This window comes from Argentina silus (genome assembly GCF_951799395.1).
Source record: "Argentina silus genome assembly, chromosome: 9".
Classification (NCBI taxonomy): domain Eukaryota; kingdom Metazoa; phylum Chordata; class Actinopteri; order Argentiniformes; family Argentinidae; genus Argentina; species Argentina silus.
This window is the reverse complement of record NC_139663.1, coordinates 11,179,144-11,196,620: the sequence shown is the minus strand read 5'-3', so window position 1 is coordinate 11,196,620 and position 17,477 is coordinate 11,179,144. Positions and strand designations below refer to the sequence as shown.

General features: G+C 43.2%; 1 protein-coding gene across 2 annotated transcripts; it reads left to right on the top strand.

The window, feature by feature from the left end:
• The first annotated feature begins 7,443 nt into the window (after window positions 1-7,443).
• ntf4 (neurotrophin 4) lies at window positions 7,444-16,511 on the top strand. 2 transcript variants are annotated; one of them, XM_083677977.1, is made up of 2 exons: window positions 7,444-7,504; window positions 13,353-16,511. In XM_083677977.1, the coding sequence occupies exon 2, from the start codon at window positions 13,372-13,374 to the stop codon at window positions 15,004-15,006; it is 1,635 nt and encodes a 544-aa protein (XP_083534103.1). In that variant the 5' UTR covers window positions 7,444-7,504; window positions 13,353-13,371; the 3' UTR covers window positions 15,007-16,511. The 2 variants fall into 2 exon arrangements, with proteins under 2 accessions (XP_083534103.1, XP_083534102.1); XM_083677976.1 differs by lacking the exon at window positions 7,444-7,504 and adding an exon at window positions 9,170-9,397.
• The last annotated feature ends 966 nt before the right edge of the window (window positions 16,512-17,477 follow it).

The window sequence follows — 17,477 nt, the reverse complement described above, 5'->3', positions numbered from 1 at the left end:
TTGGCCTTATAAAGCACTCTCAGAAACATATGCTAGTGATGTAAACCACCAGGGGTGAGCAAGCAGGACACTTCAAAGGCAGGCAGGCTCTTTGGGTAAAGATGAGGATAATCCCCACTGGCCGGTTGGACTTCACATACCATCATCGGCTACACTGGATCAACATTGGCAAGACAACTGTTGGTTCTCTGTGTCCGCCTGTCTTGTTTTGCTGGTCTAGCTGTGTGTTGTTGTTTTTTTCGTCCACTTCTTTATGAAAAGCATCTTTAGGTGTAAGAAAAGAGCTATATAAAATTGATATATTATTATTATTATTATTATTATTATTTAAGAGTCCCTCCTCCACAACTACTTCCATGTCCACAACACATTGTATGTGGCAGACATCTGACTCCACATGCCAAGTACGTGTCAAATCTCCTAAATGTAAGGTAAACCCAAATATATCATACATTGTAAAGAATATTGTGCTTATTCTACTTAAAAAAGTAAGGCAACTAATTGCATCAGCTTTCTAAGTATTATCAACTAGTCTGAGTTAAATTCTTAAATTCTTAAATTTAAATTCTTTGTGAGCTGTCTTTACTAAGCCCCTGAGTTATTTTTTACAATGTATAGCATATCATCATGGAGCTTGAGGTCAATGTATTTGAATAGCCATCATACTTTGAATATGAACAGCATCACAGCCCTGTGCCACGATATTTACATGCTGGTGTCATGCATACAAACCAGCTCCATTCATTCCATTCCACGCATTACAATGAGCCCGTGCTCAGAGTTCTACCTCCACCAGCCTCCCCTGATACAAACATACTCACACATCCTCTGAATGGTCATGGCCCTCAGGACTGATGGTGACAGAAGGACCCTCTGTCTTTGGGGGAGGGGCTTTGATTACTGTAATCAATCCAATGGTGCTAAAGGTAATATTACAGCACACATCATCACTGTCTCTGAAAACGAAACGACTCTGTCACGGATGACTGGTCTTTAAATGACAGTATTGCTGTAACCTCCCCTACCACCCACACACTTTCATCCAGTCAGTAACCCGCTCTGCCCTTGTCCAATCAGTGATGTCGATTTATGAGACTCAACAGATGTGTGGTGGACCTAACCCCCTAGACCTAACCCCCACCTCCTGTCTACATCTGATGTTACTGTAACTAACTGGACATGGGAATCTGAGTATACCTTTATGGATATACTACACCGTGTGTCCTTTTAATCTCAAACCTCTAATCTTGGAGTCGTAATATGTTAGCGAGTTTAAGCAAATGTTTTCATTAGGAGCATAATGTTTATATTTAATGCAACTGTGTATTTGTATATTTAAAGCACATACATAATGCACACTATGTATGTGCATCTAAATTTGTGTGTGTGTGTGTGTGTGTGTGTGTGTGTGTGTGTGTGTGTGTGTGTGTGTGTTTTAATGCGTGTGCGTGTGTGTGTGTCTGACTGACTGAGTGAAGGGAGATTATTTCCTATGGTTGATTGTTTGGTGTGAGCTTTGCAAGGGATAGATATATAATCCCATAACCCCCTCCCTCCTCACAGGGAGGTTGAGACACTACTACGACATCACTGAATGGAAAGGTTAACACAGTCCATACACTCACCGTACACAGTCCATACACACATTTCAGTAGTCTACACACAGATACTGTACAAGACACACACACACAAGCAAACACACACTCTCTCCATTTCTCTATATCGCTCTTTTTCTACATCAGTAACCTTCTTCACCATTAGGTTCATGGCATAGCATTGACTTGTACAGTTAATGCACACACGGATGTGTTTAGGCCATGGCTTACAGGCTGCACACACAGAGAGCATGGATGAAGTAAGAGGACATGTAGTGTATTAACCCTTCTCCACCGGGTCAATGTTAATCAGATCTAATGCACTCAAATCACGCAAAACAACTCCACGGTCAGAGGCTCAGTGGTCAGTACACTGTACCAGACATCATCATGGTGATACTCTTCATTTCCTCTTTAAGACTTTTTAACTTAATTTATGTTACTTCACAAAGTTTTCCTAAGGGATGGTCTATTGGAGAAAGAGAGGGACAAACAGGGAGAGAGAGAGACTTGAGTTTGCATTTTGTACATGATGATTTGGTGTGCATGTCTGTGTTTGCATTCGTGTGTGTGTATATGTGTGTACATCTGTCTGTGTGTGTGTCAAGCACAGCCCTCCTCCTCTCCTCTCTCTTGGACTATAATCTGAGTGTGTTAATCTGTTGTTTGAACTCCTTAAGCACAGACTGCCTAACACATCTGGTCTCTTCACCCATCTAAAGCTCTGCTATTTATAAATCCTCCCTCATTCTCTCTCTCTCTCTCTCTCTCTCTCTCTCTCTCTCTCTCTCTCCTTTTTTTTTTTTTAAAGAAGGGTGGAGTTCCACCCTCCTTTCGTATTTTATTGACAGATTGTTTTGTACAGTATGAGTAGTAAAGGGAGACAGACAGAGGGTTACAGGTAGAAAGGGCGAGACCGGGAACCGAGCCCTGGTCTCAGGGCGAGACAATCCTGTGTGTGTTTGTGGCGATGGGAAAACCCACTAGGATGAACTCCAGCACCTCTCTCTCCTTTTCCATCTGTTATTGGAATGCAATTTTTCTTCATCCCTTGTTCCATCCGGACCCAATTGAATGCTGCTCATGCCAATTTATCCACATCTCCATCGTCTCCTTTTGCCAAAAGCCGCCTTTGACATTCTACATTCTACAACCTATTTTTTTCTACACAAACTTTTCCTGGGTTTCTCTGCCTGTCCCTCAGATTCTAAAAACAGCACTCCACTACATTCACCATCGCTGGACATTACCTCATCTGACTTATAGTTAATCCCAACATGAGTGATTGCATATTCAAATTTGAGACCAAATAGAACTAATCCAGCTAATTTGGAGGTTACACAGCACGGCAAACATGAAAACCTCCCTGCAGAGTACAGTACCCTCTAGGAATGCTGAAAACCGTATACAAGAAAAATTATGTTATAGACAGCCTCACAAAGAGAGGAACAATTATATATACACAAACCAACCATCACCAGCACAGAGAAACCCTTGTAGAAGTGCAGTACATATATAAAGCATGAAGTATACAAACAGATAGAGATAGAGAGAAGAAAGCACAGCACAAAGACTGCAAACTTTGCAATTCAATGAATGAAAAACAGCAATGCCAATGCAACAGTAGTATCACAGAATTTTAGGTAAAGCCAGTGCACATGGGGGGAGGCAGATTTGAGATGAACCTGAAATGAAATGCGAGAGCACAGCGTTTTAAACATCAGGAAGGAGAGGAGGGATGGAGTAAGAATGAGAAAGAAGAGAAGGGAGATAATCAGTCCTACCTGCTGTGTGTCGTTATCTCCCTTCCAACGAGAGCAAGGCATCGGGAGAGACACAATGAGGGAAGGGATGGAGAGATGGAGAGACAGAGAGAGAGACAGAGAGAGAAGGGAGGCAAAGTCACAGTCCTTGCGTCATCTGAGAAAATTCGCAGATTAATATAACAGCTTGGTTCTCTGAGCTCCCTCGCTCTCTTTCCCCCCCCCCCTCTCTCTCTCTCTCTTTCTCTTTAGTTCCCTTTCTCTCTCCCTTTCTTTCTGCTACTTTTGACTCCCTCTCTCTATTTCTTAGTTGTTATTATAAAAGGTTTAAGTGGGAGTGACTGCAACAGAGAGGACTACACCACAGAAAGTGAGAGAGAGAGAGAGAGAGAGAGAGAGAAGAGCTCATAGAAAGAGAAAGAGAGAGTACAGAGACAGAGTGAATGTGCCCTCCTGCTCATTAGTCATGTCAATCAATGGTTCACACTGGGCTCCTAATGCAGGTACCCCCACCCCTCCACTGGGTGGCGATGTGGCTCTGTTCAATAAGGGACAGACGAAGATTTATCCTCTCTTTGCCAGTGATTATCTACTGGACAACCAGGTCAGTCAGTCAGATGGTCAGGCTGGATATTAATGCATCTGGTGAAGGATTGAGGTGTAGGTTACAAGGGCACAGTGCCTGAGTATCAGGCCTTATTCCACATGACTTGTACAGTAACAACAACTCAACTTTATTTATACGTCACGACAGAACAATTACAAACATGCAGTTACAATACAATACAAATCCGAAGGTGTGTATAGGCTACAGTGTTACTACACAGGGGAGGCTGGTGGAGGTAGAAATCGGAGGATGGGCTTATTGTAATGCATGGAATGGAATGAGGAATGGAATATCATGTTTGATACCATTCCTTATTCTGTTCCATGCATTACAATGAGCCTGTCCTCCGATTTCTACCTCCACTAGACTTTCTTGTGTAGTAACACTGTAATGCATAGAATGGTACCAAACACACGCATTTGATACCAGTCCTCTTTCCGTTTCATGCATTACAATGAGGCCGGCCTCTGATTTATACCTCCACTAGCCTCCACAGGCTCCAAGGGCAACATAATGTGAAGTCATTTAAATCATGTCTTTAAAAAAATACATGAATGTTAGTGAATCTAACCCTAACCCTACCCTAACCATAACCATAACCCTAACCTTGTACAACATCAGCCTTAGGGTTATCAAGTCAGGTTGTGCTACATTTTGTCTTGTGTGACATAATAGGGACACAAACATCGTCTTAAACACGCATGCACACACACACACACACACACACACACACATACACACACACACACACACACACACACACACACACACACACACACACACACACACACACACAAACACACACACACACACACACACACACACACACCCTGTCCCACAGGACTGACAGATGGAGAGGGGCAGAGAAATAGAACGGGGATAGAGGCTGTGGAACTGGGCCGGTCCATCCTTTGTGCAGTGGGTACGCTGTAAGTCTATCCTCTGCTAATTGCCAGAGCGGTTTACGCACAAAGTCTGCCTCTGAAATCCTATCCTGCAGGGTGTCGAGCAGTGAGTAAAGTTTATAATGTGTAACATTTTTCCCCTGGCAGAAAGAGGAGGAGAGAGAGACAGATGGATGAGGGGGTGGAAAAGAGAGGGAGCAAGAATGGATGGAAGAATGAAAAGAGAGGTGGGGATGTAGAGAAGAGGGACAGGACAGAGGTAAGAAGAGTATGGACCAGGTAGATCAGAGTAGAGTTGGAAGTGAGGAACAGTGATAATGACTTATGAGTTAAACACCTTGAAGGTGTTGGAGTAAACTGACACCGGGCGGAGCGGTCGATAGAACAGAGAGGAAGAGCGTGCGAGAGAGAAAGAAAGAGAGAGAGAGAGAGAGAGAGAAGGGGCAGTCTGAGGAGAGTGAGGTCTATGGGATGGGTAATGAAAGCAAGGTGACTAAATAGTTTGTGACATTAAGCATGCAACATCTTTGTTTAAATGTTGGCACAATCTGAGTGAATGGATAAGCAGCGACACAGAGCGGGTTGCCACATAATACAACACAGATCCCCCTCCCCTTCGCCCTTTCTTCCATTCAAACAAACCTGTTTCTCATTAAGGATTAAAGTGAAATCTGTTCCCATAGTTAAGGCATTCCTAACGTCCAATTCCCCTCTGATTCTCTCATATTCCCCTCTGCACACTATCAAGCTTTCTCCCAAAAGGGAACAATCCATACGTTTACAGTAGGTTGCATACAGTAAAGTATGGACTTTTCGCTGCGTGTGTTTCTGTTTATGTGTGTGGGTGTGTGGATGTATGTTTATACAAGTATGTGTACATGTGTGTGTTTATGTGTCTGCTTTGGACCCTCTCCCATAGCCTCTCTGACCCTCACTGGGCTAACCCGTCTATCCTGTGAAATTGAATTTCAGACTTGAGTGGTTTTCCTAAGAATTCTCCACCTGTGCCAAAAATGGATCCGTAGCATGGCTGGAAGGCTCTGTAGCAGGGCTCAGAGATCTCACTGCTGGGAGGCGAGGCTCAGACAGACGCAGTGACACATTAATCAGAGACTCTGAACCACCCGACCCCCGACCTTTTACCTATGTGCCACCGTGGCTGGTGACGGGGGCGTTTCCATGAGTCTCGGGCTAATTGGGTCAGATTGCGGTGAGTGGAGCATTATGCCTGAAATTGGAAACACATGCGGCTGAACCCCAGTCTACAAAAAAAGAGGGGGAACGTGGGGGGTTTTCATGAGAGGAGAGTTTAGATTTAGGAGAAGAGGGGGTAAAGTTCAGGAGAGAATGTGAATAAAGACAAGGGGAAGAGAAATAGAGAGAGAAAAGAGTAGAAAGTAAGAGAGAAGAGATTCAGAAGTGTGAAAAGATAATGTAGAGATAAAGAGAGAGAGATGTAGAGAGAGAAAGAGTCGTGTGAGTATGAGGAATGAGGTTTAATGAAGGATTGGCACTGCCTGAGGAGAATGGTGAGCTGGGTAATTGAAGTTAAGTCTGACTTCATGTCCCTGCTGTGGACAGACTGCTAGCTTCCCCCCTGACAGCTCTGCTATTTTCAATAATTGCCATAATAGCTTCATTACAATTACACTGATATTTGGCTGGGGTTAAAACAATGGGATATCCATTGCTATAGTAATAAATACATGTTTGGTACCATTGTGTGTGTGAGAAAGACAGGAAGATGATTCACTGATTCATTTCATCACAAACATCATGACTCCTAAAAGTCGTTTCAGGGTAAGATAATGTGCATGTATCATCATTTGTGCATGTGTGGTATCAATGTGTTTGTGTGTCGGTTGATGTTTTTACATTGGCATAATACCTTGTATTTTGTTGACCCGTACATAAAATACCCTGTATTTTGTTGAAATAAAATGATAAATAAATACAGTTAAGCATGAGAAGCAAATCAGTGCTATTCATGGATGTGGAAAACAAATCATTTCATAAATATCTGGTGTGTCTACAGAGCTGCACAGTGTGCTGTAATTGTGCGCAATATATGTGAAATGAAGTTAATTAGCAGTGAGTATGATGTGATGATGTGAAAACTGATTTCACATGGCAGAAAACTGTTTGAAGGGAAACTTAAGTGAAACCCCCTGTGAATGGCAGTTGGAAGAAAACAATAAACATTTATATTTCCGCTGTGTGTGTGTGTGTGTGTGTGTGAGAGAGTGTGTGTGAGAGAGACAGAGAAAGAGAGAGAGAGAGAAATAGAAAGAGGGGAGCTAGAAAGGCAGAGCGAGTAAAAATAAAAAGAAGTTTGTTCTTCTACATTTCTGTGTTGCTCTTACTCTCACCGCCTTTGTTTGACCATCATCTCTGTCAATACTAACTCCTTTCTTTCTCCCTGTCTTTCTCTTTTTATCCCCCTCTCCTACTCTCACTGGTGTACCCTTGGGCAGAAATATCTAAGTGCGTACGGGCAAGTTCAGACAAAGAAGGAGAGAGAATAGTGGGAGGGTTCTGAGGACAGCAAATGACTGACACTAAATGCATAGAAGGAGGAAAGCCGTGAGGGAGACACCAGGGGGAGAAAAGAACAGAGGGTGAGCATATGAGGAGGTAATAACATATCCAAATCTAATTTTAGTGCAGATTCTGTGTGTGTGTGTGTGTGTGTGGGAGAGAGAGAGAGAGAGAGTGTAGCAGTCTGTCACTGTGTGTGATATACAGTATATCAACACCCTTTTAGGTCTGAGTGTAATGACAGTGTTAAGTGCCTCCATCTTTGACTGAGTTCTGCGTTTTAGCCAGTTTCACTATACAGAACTGACCCGTTTAGCAGTTGGAGTTTGAAAACCTCTTTTCATTATCCTTCTCTTTCTCTGTCTCCTCTTCTGTCCCTATCTCTCCCATCCCAAAACTCTTTCATGAGCAGTCTCACAGGGGCAGGGCTGTAACACAACCCTCCCCTCTTTTGTCTCCTTTCTTTTCCTTATCCTTTCATCTTTTTAAACATTCAGGGGGAAAGGGTTTTGGTGAGATGGAAACCACTACTCAGTAAAGGAAAGAAAGAGATAGAGTGTGAGAGAGAGACAGGGGGAACGGCAGAGTCTTTCCTCTGCTCATCTACCAATTTATGGTTTCCTTTTCAACAAGACCATTCATCGTGGACCATCTCCGTGGACGCGCTGTTCTCGAAGGTCAATAGAAGTCCACAAACATGGGCTACTTATCTGGTTCAAGGCGCTGTACTGTAGGTTGACTGTCAGACTTCATTGTATTTAGTGCAGTGAATGTCCTTCTTTCCTTGCGTTGTTAGCAGGGCACCACCTCCACCAGCTTCCAATGTCTACTCTCCGGCAGCAAGACATTCACAAGGTGTATTTGACTCACATGCACATACCCCAAAATTCCCGCCTTCTCAAGCACAAAACACACGCTCCAATGTTTTTGTCATGCAATGACCTGAACTTTTAATTAGGTATTTTCGTTGAGGCCAATACATCTTTATTGCATTTACTGTGCAACGTTACAGTGGCAGGGCATAAAGGTAACAAGGGCCAAAGACAATAAAAGTAGTTTACCATATGTGAACTTAATTATTTTCCTGGGAATTTCAGGGCTCGCTTCATAGGAGGTAAAGGTAGCCTAAATTGTTGTCACGCACATTTTAGAATGTCAAATCGATAGCTAGACTGGCCCTACCTTTGATGAGGTGACTCTTATGTGACTCATATATTTGTCATGAAATTATCAGATTGCGACGTTATTATGTTTTTTTCCCTTACAACTTTTCAGATAGCCTTAATTGGGCTATTCATCTGCTGACGGGGAAACTTGACATTGGATATCTTTACTCTTACAGAAGATCCTCGTCCTGTTTTTTCTTCTGTGCTCTTCCCATATTGGTCTGTCTTCCACTTGAAAAAACCGTTCCCGTCTCGCTCCGTCTTGTCGTCCTTCTAGTCCACTCCACTGGCAACCAGAAGAGAGAATCGCTTTACAGGCGGAGTTCCCGGAGCATTTGGCAAACTGCAAGCATTTGAGAACTCGAAGCTTTTGACAAACTTTTTCAAGTATCGCTGTATTCACATTTGAATCCCTTTCGGTAGTTAAGTAATTCAGAAGGAAATGTCGACTTCAATTCAACACTTTCTGAGCTTCTCTTATGGTGGAATATGAAGATCAACGCCTGGAAGATTTTAATAAAGCCATATAGGCTACATGACAAAATATAGAAACCTACTGTAGTTGCGCAATTAGGACGGAACTCGTGGTGCTATTTACTTTCCATTCCCATTCAATTTGTGTCCTGTCGGATTTATGCTTGGCATGGGTGACTGAAAGAAGACACGACTTTTTGTGACGTGGAACATTTCTGCAAATTGAATATGAAAATGAGTCGTTTTATTTAAACCAATATTGAGAGTTTTACCAGTTGGACAACTCCCCGACTTCATAATCAATGTGGTGTCAGCTGGAAGGACGCGAGGTCAGGATCTCACCTAAACGGTAGGGGTTTAATTGCCGTGTGTCCCGATTGCAGTAGCATAGTAGCGCTGTTATAATTTGTTTACATGTTGATTGATATAAAACATGGCCACTTTCGGTTAACCAGTTGCCACTGTGCGTGGCTATATGAGAATTACATTAATGATTGCCTATCTATTTCAATTTTTTTTTTTGCACACTCATTACCTGCAGGTGTGGATCACACACGTTGAGCCGTCATTGGGCTGATAGATCTATTATAAGTCTTGCTTGTAAATCACTTGGAATTGTCCCTCAGATTTTCATGAAAACATGTGGTCTTGTTCTAGCTATAGTATTACAATGTAATCAATGTCATATAGCCTGTATTATGTTGCCGCAATTATGACTATATTTAGTTAATGTCAGTGTGCCTTTTGTTGCACCATAGAAGACGCGGCACTTTTCATCGTAAATAATATGATATTATGGATTTTGCGCCGAAAATACGGAACATGGGAACATATGTGGAACGTATGTCAAGGAGATTTCACTAACGCTAACCCTTTGAACTATCACTGTCATTTTAGCTTTTTGGTGAGTGTCTGATTAGATTAGACTCTGTCTCTGTGTTTATGTCCTCTTAATGTGTGTGTGTGTGTGTGTGTGTGTGTAGTTAACTGATCGAGCTGTATACAGACCCAAAGCCAGAGAGGGTAGGCAAAGGAGGGCTAGAGCGTGGCATGAAACAATCATAGACCTGGAATTAATGAGCTGTTTGCACAGTGGGACAGCAAATCACTGTAAATGCTCTGAACACACGTAAGGGCCAGGCTTTTACTCAACTCCCGCTTGGAGTCAGACAAACATTTACCTGCAGTGTTTTCCCTGCCACACAGCTGGTGTCACAGTCATGGAGGTGACCTCTGTCACAGTTACAATGTGGTGAAGCCATCCAAGCAGTTCCTAATCTGGGATTCAGTTTCCTGAAAACCTCATAGCTAAAGTAGTACTTTATCAATTGAAAATCCAGCCCTACTCCTCTCAACAAAGTTCTTCATTTAATGAAGTTCGTCATTAACACACAGCAGATTGACCTACAAACATTGATTTCACAATTGTTCCTATCTCACAACTTTGCGGCTTGGCTGTCAGGAGAAATTAGGTGCTACTTTAGCTATGAAGCGTTAGGGACACTGACTGGTCAATGCAGAGTTCGAGTGCACACATCTCTATCAGGTTCCATTACTTCAAAGAGAAGAAAGGGATTATCCGGACTGAGCCCATACCAGAATGCTTTATCCAAGTCAAATGGACATCTTTGACATTACCCACACAAGAGAGGGATTAGTTGTTAACAGGATAATTGCCCAGTAGCAACTGCCAGGTGTGGAGCAGGGTTTTAATGTCATGTTGTCTGTTTCCTGTGCAGGGTTTCACAGACAGACTAACCACACAGTCTCCATCAAGGTTGTTACTGTAAAAGGGAAATTGTTCCCAAAAGCTTCCCTGGTAGAGGTTGAAGAAACCTTCTCACTCCTTTTCCTTGGTAATTTCAGCCTTTCTCCCCCTCACCAAAGCAACCATCTAAGCCAAGTTAGCCTATTCCAATAGGTTCAAGTTTTCCTCATGCTTCCTCCAGTCAATTCTTTCTCTTAAGTGATTTTCAGGCTCTACCTGTATGTTGTGTAAGAGTTAGGATGGTGTCCTCTGACCTGTCAAAGTGTTAGGATTTTTCAGCTTCTTTGGAGTGTTTTTCTTTTTACCAATTTGTCTGCTAGTGAGGATCTTTTCGAGGGTTTGTCTGTTAGTTTAGAGAGCATTTGGAATTCTTGTCTGCTGGTTGGGGCAGAGTTTTAGTCTTGCCCAGACAGTAGATGAGTACAGAGGTCCTTGTCTAGCCTTGTACAGAATGCAAATGATGCGTGTCATTGTGGCAAATGAAGCATGATGTTGAAGTGCTGTTGTGCCACAGAGAAACCACTGATACTGTCTCAAGCGTGTGTGTGTGTGTGTGTGTGTGTGTGTGTGTGTGTGCTCTCATAAAACACACATCCAGCTCTCCCACAAACGACACACACACACACTCTTTGGTACAATTGGTTTGAGGAATCCTTCCTGTTGATAAAAAGCATTCTTTCTCTCAGGGAGGAAGCCATGGGTGGTAATGTCCTTGATTGAGTAGACTATTCTTTACATCCCTCTCTCTTCCTGTCTCGCCCCCCCCCCCCCCCCCCTCTCTCTCTCTTGCTCTTGAATGAGCAGTCATGTTTTCCTCAGCCCTTCTTTAAATGAACAATCCCCCCTATGCCACACTGAGTGTTCGTCTACAATTGGCACACCTCTTCTGCTCTCTACCTATGTTGCGTGAGAGAGGTAACAACAACTTGGCTTGCTTAAAACACACGCACACACACACGTGCATATACCTGTGTTTACCGGCAGCCCTGTGCCAGTCAATAGCATCTGTCAGAGAAAACAGAACGAAAGCTTTTGATGTGATTTATCAGTGTTACGGCAAACTGACAGCAGTCTCGGCCCTGTGGTGGATGCATGGGTGATGCGTCATCATCGCTGTAACCACCTGTCGTTCCTTTTCTGCTGTATTGTGCCCAAGGTGTGGCCATCCGTATGATAAGTCGTCCTGTCATCTCTCTCTCTCTCTCTCTTGCTCTCTCTCTATTGCTTTCTCTCTCCATTGGTGTCTCTCTCTCTCTCTCTCTCTCTCTCTTTCTTGCTCTCTCTCCATTGGTCTCTCTTTCTCTCTCTCTCTCTCTCTCTCTCTCTCTCCATTGATCTCTTTCTCTTTCTCTCTCTCTCTCTCTCTCTCTCTCTCTCTCCATTGATCTCTTTCTCTCTCTCTCTCTCTCTCTCTCTCTCTCTCTCTCTCTCTCTCTCTCTCTCTCTCTCTCTCTCTCTCTCTCTCTGGCCCGGGGACACCCTGACAGAGCCTCTCCAGTAAACCTACATCACTGGCATTCTGTGCATTCCTCTTTTTTTTAACTCTTTCTAAATGTTCTCCTCCCTCCTGTCAGACAAATAACAACAGAGAAACAGAGTTGACACTTTGCTTTAGGGAAGTATTAACCTGGATTTGGGTGGTGGTCACATTCTCCCTCCCTCCCCATCATGGTTGAGGTGCTACAATATATATTGTATGTCACATGTGACAGGCTTCTTCGCACAGACCATGGCTGGGTTTCCAAACAAGAAAACATGTAGACAGAATACACATTTTGCATATGCAAATTATGTTCATAATGTTATGTTCATGACGGTCATAAACTTGAAACTGGTGGTCTCATCTGCCCTCTGCTGGTCGATGTGCGTGAGGTGCATCAGGTGGAATTATCCAGGTTAACTGGAATCTATTTCAGGATGTTTACCTTTCTGTCTGTCGGTTTGTTTTGGCAATTGGACCGTCTCCAAACCACATCTGTTACAAGTATTGACTAGCCAAAGAGAATAATATGTTACGAATATTCATGAATATCAGAGAGAGAACAAAACTACAAACAAAGTTGCATGCCCTTAGAGGTTGAACAGTGCGTTTGCTTCATTGTATCCAAACCCAAGGCCGCGGTCCAGGATCAGAGCTGTTTGTGTTATAATCCATTTCCTTTCGCTGTGAAATTTATGGCCCTCTGGACATACCAGGATTTTAGTGGCTCCATTTGAAGGCCATCTAAGCAGACAGCTGATTCTGCAGCTTTTTCATTGTTCTACGCATTCATGTTCTTCTCCAAACATTGAGAAGGAGAGCGACCTTGTTCAAGTTTTCCTTTTTTCCATGACTTAAGCCAAGATTGTAAAGCTTTTCTTTAACAGTTGTAACATTTAGATTTAAAGAGTTAAAGCTGTAATCTTGCAGTAAAAAGGCTCATTTTACCTTTTAATGGGGCTGCCACATTTATTGTTTTAAAACGATTTGCCTTGTTAAATTTAAATTTCTCTCTCTCTTTTTCTCTATTTCTCTCTCCTTGTCTGACTCCATCAGTTGATACGTCTTGGGAGTGATGCACTGGCTTCCCCTGGTTGCCATGGTGATTGCCTCGGCCCTGCCCTTCCCTCACAGCCCTGTGGCCAGACTTGTTGCTGCGACGACAGAGCCTGGCAGAAGCCTCGACAACCACAGAGAGGACATCGATGACTCTCACAGTCGCTCAAGAGAGAACCCCACATCTCCTGCTCAGGACCCTGTGGACTACAACTCCCACAGTAATGCCCCTCACAAGGACTACAACATGACTGTTGTCACTGGCAAAGGAGACAGAACACTAGACCTCAGTAGGACTCATAAGAAGGATTATAAGTACCCCTCCCTAACTGAGGTGGCGGTGCCAACATTTAAAGGGAAACAGAAACAAGAGGGCTATGTAACCAAAAGCAAATTTGATAGTGATAATATAAACAGGATCCCTTTAAATGTAGATTCCACAGAAGGAGGAAAACTCAGGACCTCTGATAGCGAAAGTCAGAAGGACTACACCTCCCATGATAACCACTTACTAGAGGACTACAAATCTGACAGCAGCAGAGGAAGTGGTGACAGCAACTTTGCAAACATCGCTCAGGAGGAAAACCCTCATCACTCTCTGGACAGCAGGACTAACAGAAATGATATCGGACCTGTAAAAGATTATTTTGTGGAAACCTCCAGTCCGTCCCCTAGTGATGGACTCCTGAGTCAAACAGGGCCACATCCCTCCATCCACAAGGACCAGCAGAGGGACTCAGAGAGGGTAGAGACTGGGACAGAGAGCAGTATAAATGGGGGAGAGAGGGGACAGGGAGCACCAGGGGCCGGGACAGGTCCGGAGCTGCTAGAGGAGGGCTTGGTAATGGAAGAAGGACTGGGTTTGGGGATGGGGATGGGGCTGGGGCTGGAAGGTTTACATGGAGAGGATGAACTTCCCTTTTTAGATGCACACCCACGGGTTCTGTTCTCCCCCTCTCCGACCCCTCCGAATCACCCCCCTCTTCTCCTCATGCTGGAGACGGGCATGTTGGCCGAGGAGGTGGAGGAGCAGCAGCAGGAGGAGGAGCAGAACGAGGTGACAGACGCAGACAGACACATCGAGGGTGATTGGGACAGAGAGACGGACAGGAGCGTTCCACTGAGCTGGGCGGACGCCCTCAGGGGGGTCAGAGAACCCCCCCACCCAGCGGCCAGGCGCAAGCGCTCCCACGTGTCGCAAACCAAGAGGGGCGAGATGCGAGTGTGCGACATGGACAGCGTGTGGGTCACAGACAAGAAGACCGCCATCGACTTACGCGGTCAGACGGTCACCATCCTCCCGGAGGTGCAGACTCTGACAGGGGCACTGAAACAGTACTTCTACGAGACGCGCTGCAAAAAGGCTGAGCAGCTGAGGGGCGGGGGGTCACCCCGGGGGGCGGGGGCAGGGGCGGCAGAGGCAGCAGGATCAGGGGCCACAGGCGTGGAGGGGGCAACCTGCCGGGGGGTGGACAAGAAACAGTGGGTGAGCGAGTGCAAAGCCAAGCAGACATACGTCAGGGCGCTCACCAAGGACGCCAATAATAAGATAGGCTGGAGGTGGATCCGCATCGACTCCTCCTGCGTGTGTGTGCTGTTGTCCAGAGCTACCAGGCACTATGGAGGGAGAGCGGTAGGAGGAGGAGGAGTGTGAGAGACGGAAATTTCTAACGTGGGTCTATACTTACACTGTCTTCAGTAAGTATTCACCCCCCTGGAATTTTTCCACATTTTGTTTTGTTACAACCTGACTTAATAATTGTTATTTTATTTTTTTGCCACTGATCTACAGAAAATACCCTACAATTTCAAAGTGAAAATATTTTTTTCAAAATGTTTTCGTTCAGCACATGCAATGCAGTTTCCACACCATCCCTCGTGTGAAGAATAGTGGTAGCTGCATCATGTTATGTTTTCACTTTGACATTCTAGGATATTTTATGTAGATCAGTGACAAAAAAAACATCAATTAAATCTATTTAAAAGTCAGGTTGTAACAACAAACAAAATGTGGAAAAAGTCCAATAAGGGGGTGAATACTTATTGAAGGCACTGTACATTGGATGTTATTGTCTGGACCCCTCTGCTCTTGGGCTAAGGTGCCTATCCTCATGAATCAGAGTTGTTGAGGTCCTGCCCCTTGTGCCCCACAGTCCTCACTCTCTAGTTCCCTATTCAGACCCCTCCCTGCACCCAACACAGCCTCAGTGCAAGTGACTACACGAAAACAAGAAAACCTCAATAATAGAACTTAGGGAAAACTATAATATCTAAATAGTGATTTTTTTTATATATATAAGTACTGTTTTTTATTGTTTGCATAACATACATAATGTAAGTTATTGTTCATTTAGTATGTAAGCATGAGTTTGATATTAATATATTTCTTTATATATATATATATATATATATATATATGTGTACAATATGTAAACAGTTTGCTGTTATGTATAAAAATCTGTATCTGTGTGTATTTATAGAAAATGTATGTGGAATGATAGATTGCTACAGGTACATTGAGTATTGACTTAGCTACATTGCTTAGCTACAAAGCTACATTGGGCTTTGTCTTATGATGACTGTTGGATAGATGATTCACTTACTTAAACAAATGTATTTGTTGTACGTCGCTTTGGATAAAGGCGTCTGCTAAATGCCATAAATTTAAAATGTAAATGACTCCAGCCCCTGGTGTGGTCTAGTAGTAGAGGCAGGAGCGCCATCTAGTGTTGGACAATCATACTGCTCAGCACTGACGATGATTCCCAGTTGCTCTGGATGAAGTCTTACTGAGAAAGCAGTTCCAGAGTGCTTTTTTTGTACTGTTGGAAAGTAGAGGAGGAGAATGTTGCTGTGCATACTGTGAGCGCAGTTGTTGGTATCATCATGATACCCAGGTGTTAATGTTACCACCGTGTTTATAACAGAGACAGGTCCCCCCCCCTCTGTGTTTATCTGAGTGGTCAAAAGAAACTAGCAGTTCCTCAGAATCCCTCTCTATCTCTGTGTGGTCCGATTGTGAGACCAGAATAATTTCATTCACCTCTTTGACTAGAGTTTGTCTCTCTTATCACAAAGACACTGTAATAAAGGATCTGTGTATGCAGAAGAATATATTTATACAACTGGCTTTTTGATAATACAATTATGTATATTGTAAAGGATTTCATAAGTAAAAGATTAACTATTCTAACATACTGTTGCCATGATTTATTTGTGAGATTTCCTATTCCTGCCATCCAATCTTCCAAGGATCAATGGTGTGTCAGTGTTTTGTCCATGGTTATATATGATGTGATATACGCACAATACACATGTTGATACATGTACCGTACACAAGAAAGCTTTTGTTCCACTCTCCCTTCCGCCTAGACACACCCAGCCGCCCCCGGACACAGAGAGAGCACAAGGACCTTGGGATGATCTGCAGTACCACATGGGACCACTTTATTTTTTCTTTTTGTCATCATCATCATTATTATTGTTTATTTTGCAGATGTTATTTTTCAATCTGTATTACTATAATTTTCATCACAATTTGTTCTCAAAATGTACACATACAATAGCATATTTTAATGACCATTTTCAATGTTTCATATTTACTTTTAAAACTAGATAAAATCAAATGAGTCAGAATGAAGTATTAAATTAACATATACATACGATTATTCAATACAGACATAAAGAAAAAATAAATATAGTTGTCATAAAAATTAAAAAATACAACTGAAATTACACACATTTTACAAATTGTTCCCCAGGCTCCCATCCATGTAGGTTTATTTATACAGATATATTTTTAATCACTTCAGATCATCTTCACCCCCAAAAGATTAGTTCATTGTCATCTTGGTTGTTTGACATGCATCGTAACACAGAAGCTAAACGTTTCCTTCACTTCCTGGGTCTTGTCTTCCCCCCTGGTTCTCTCCACCCCCACTGTTAGAGCTCTTGGTTTCTGTTATGGCTTGCGTGCAGTAAATGATCGGCTCCATCCTCTTTGCATCTGGTCACTAAGGCTGTTTTATCTCTCTGTAATCTTTTACCTCGTCTTTCAGTAGCACCCCAAGAACCTGAGCTCATGATTACAGCCATAAAACATACCACATGTAGAGGACTAGAACC

Bases quoted from the DNA above. Each gene is read 5' to 3' on its own strand.
- ntf4 (XM_083677977.1), top strand. From the start codon at position 13,372: ATGCACTGGCTTCCCCTGGTTGCCATGGTGATTGCCTCGGCCCTGCCC.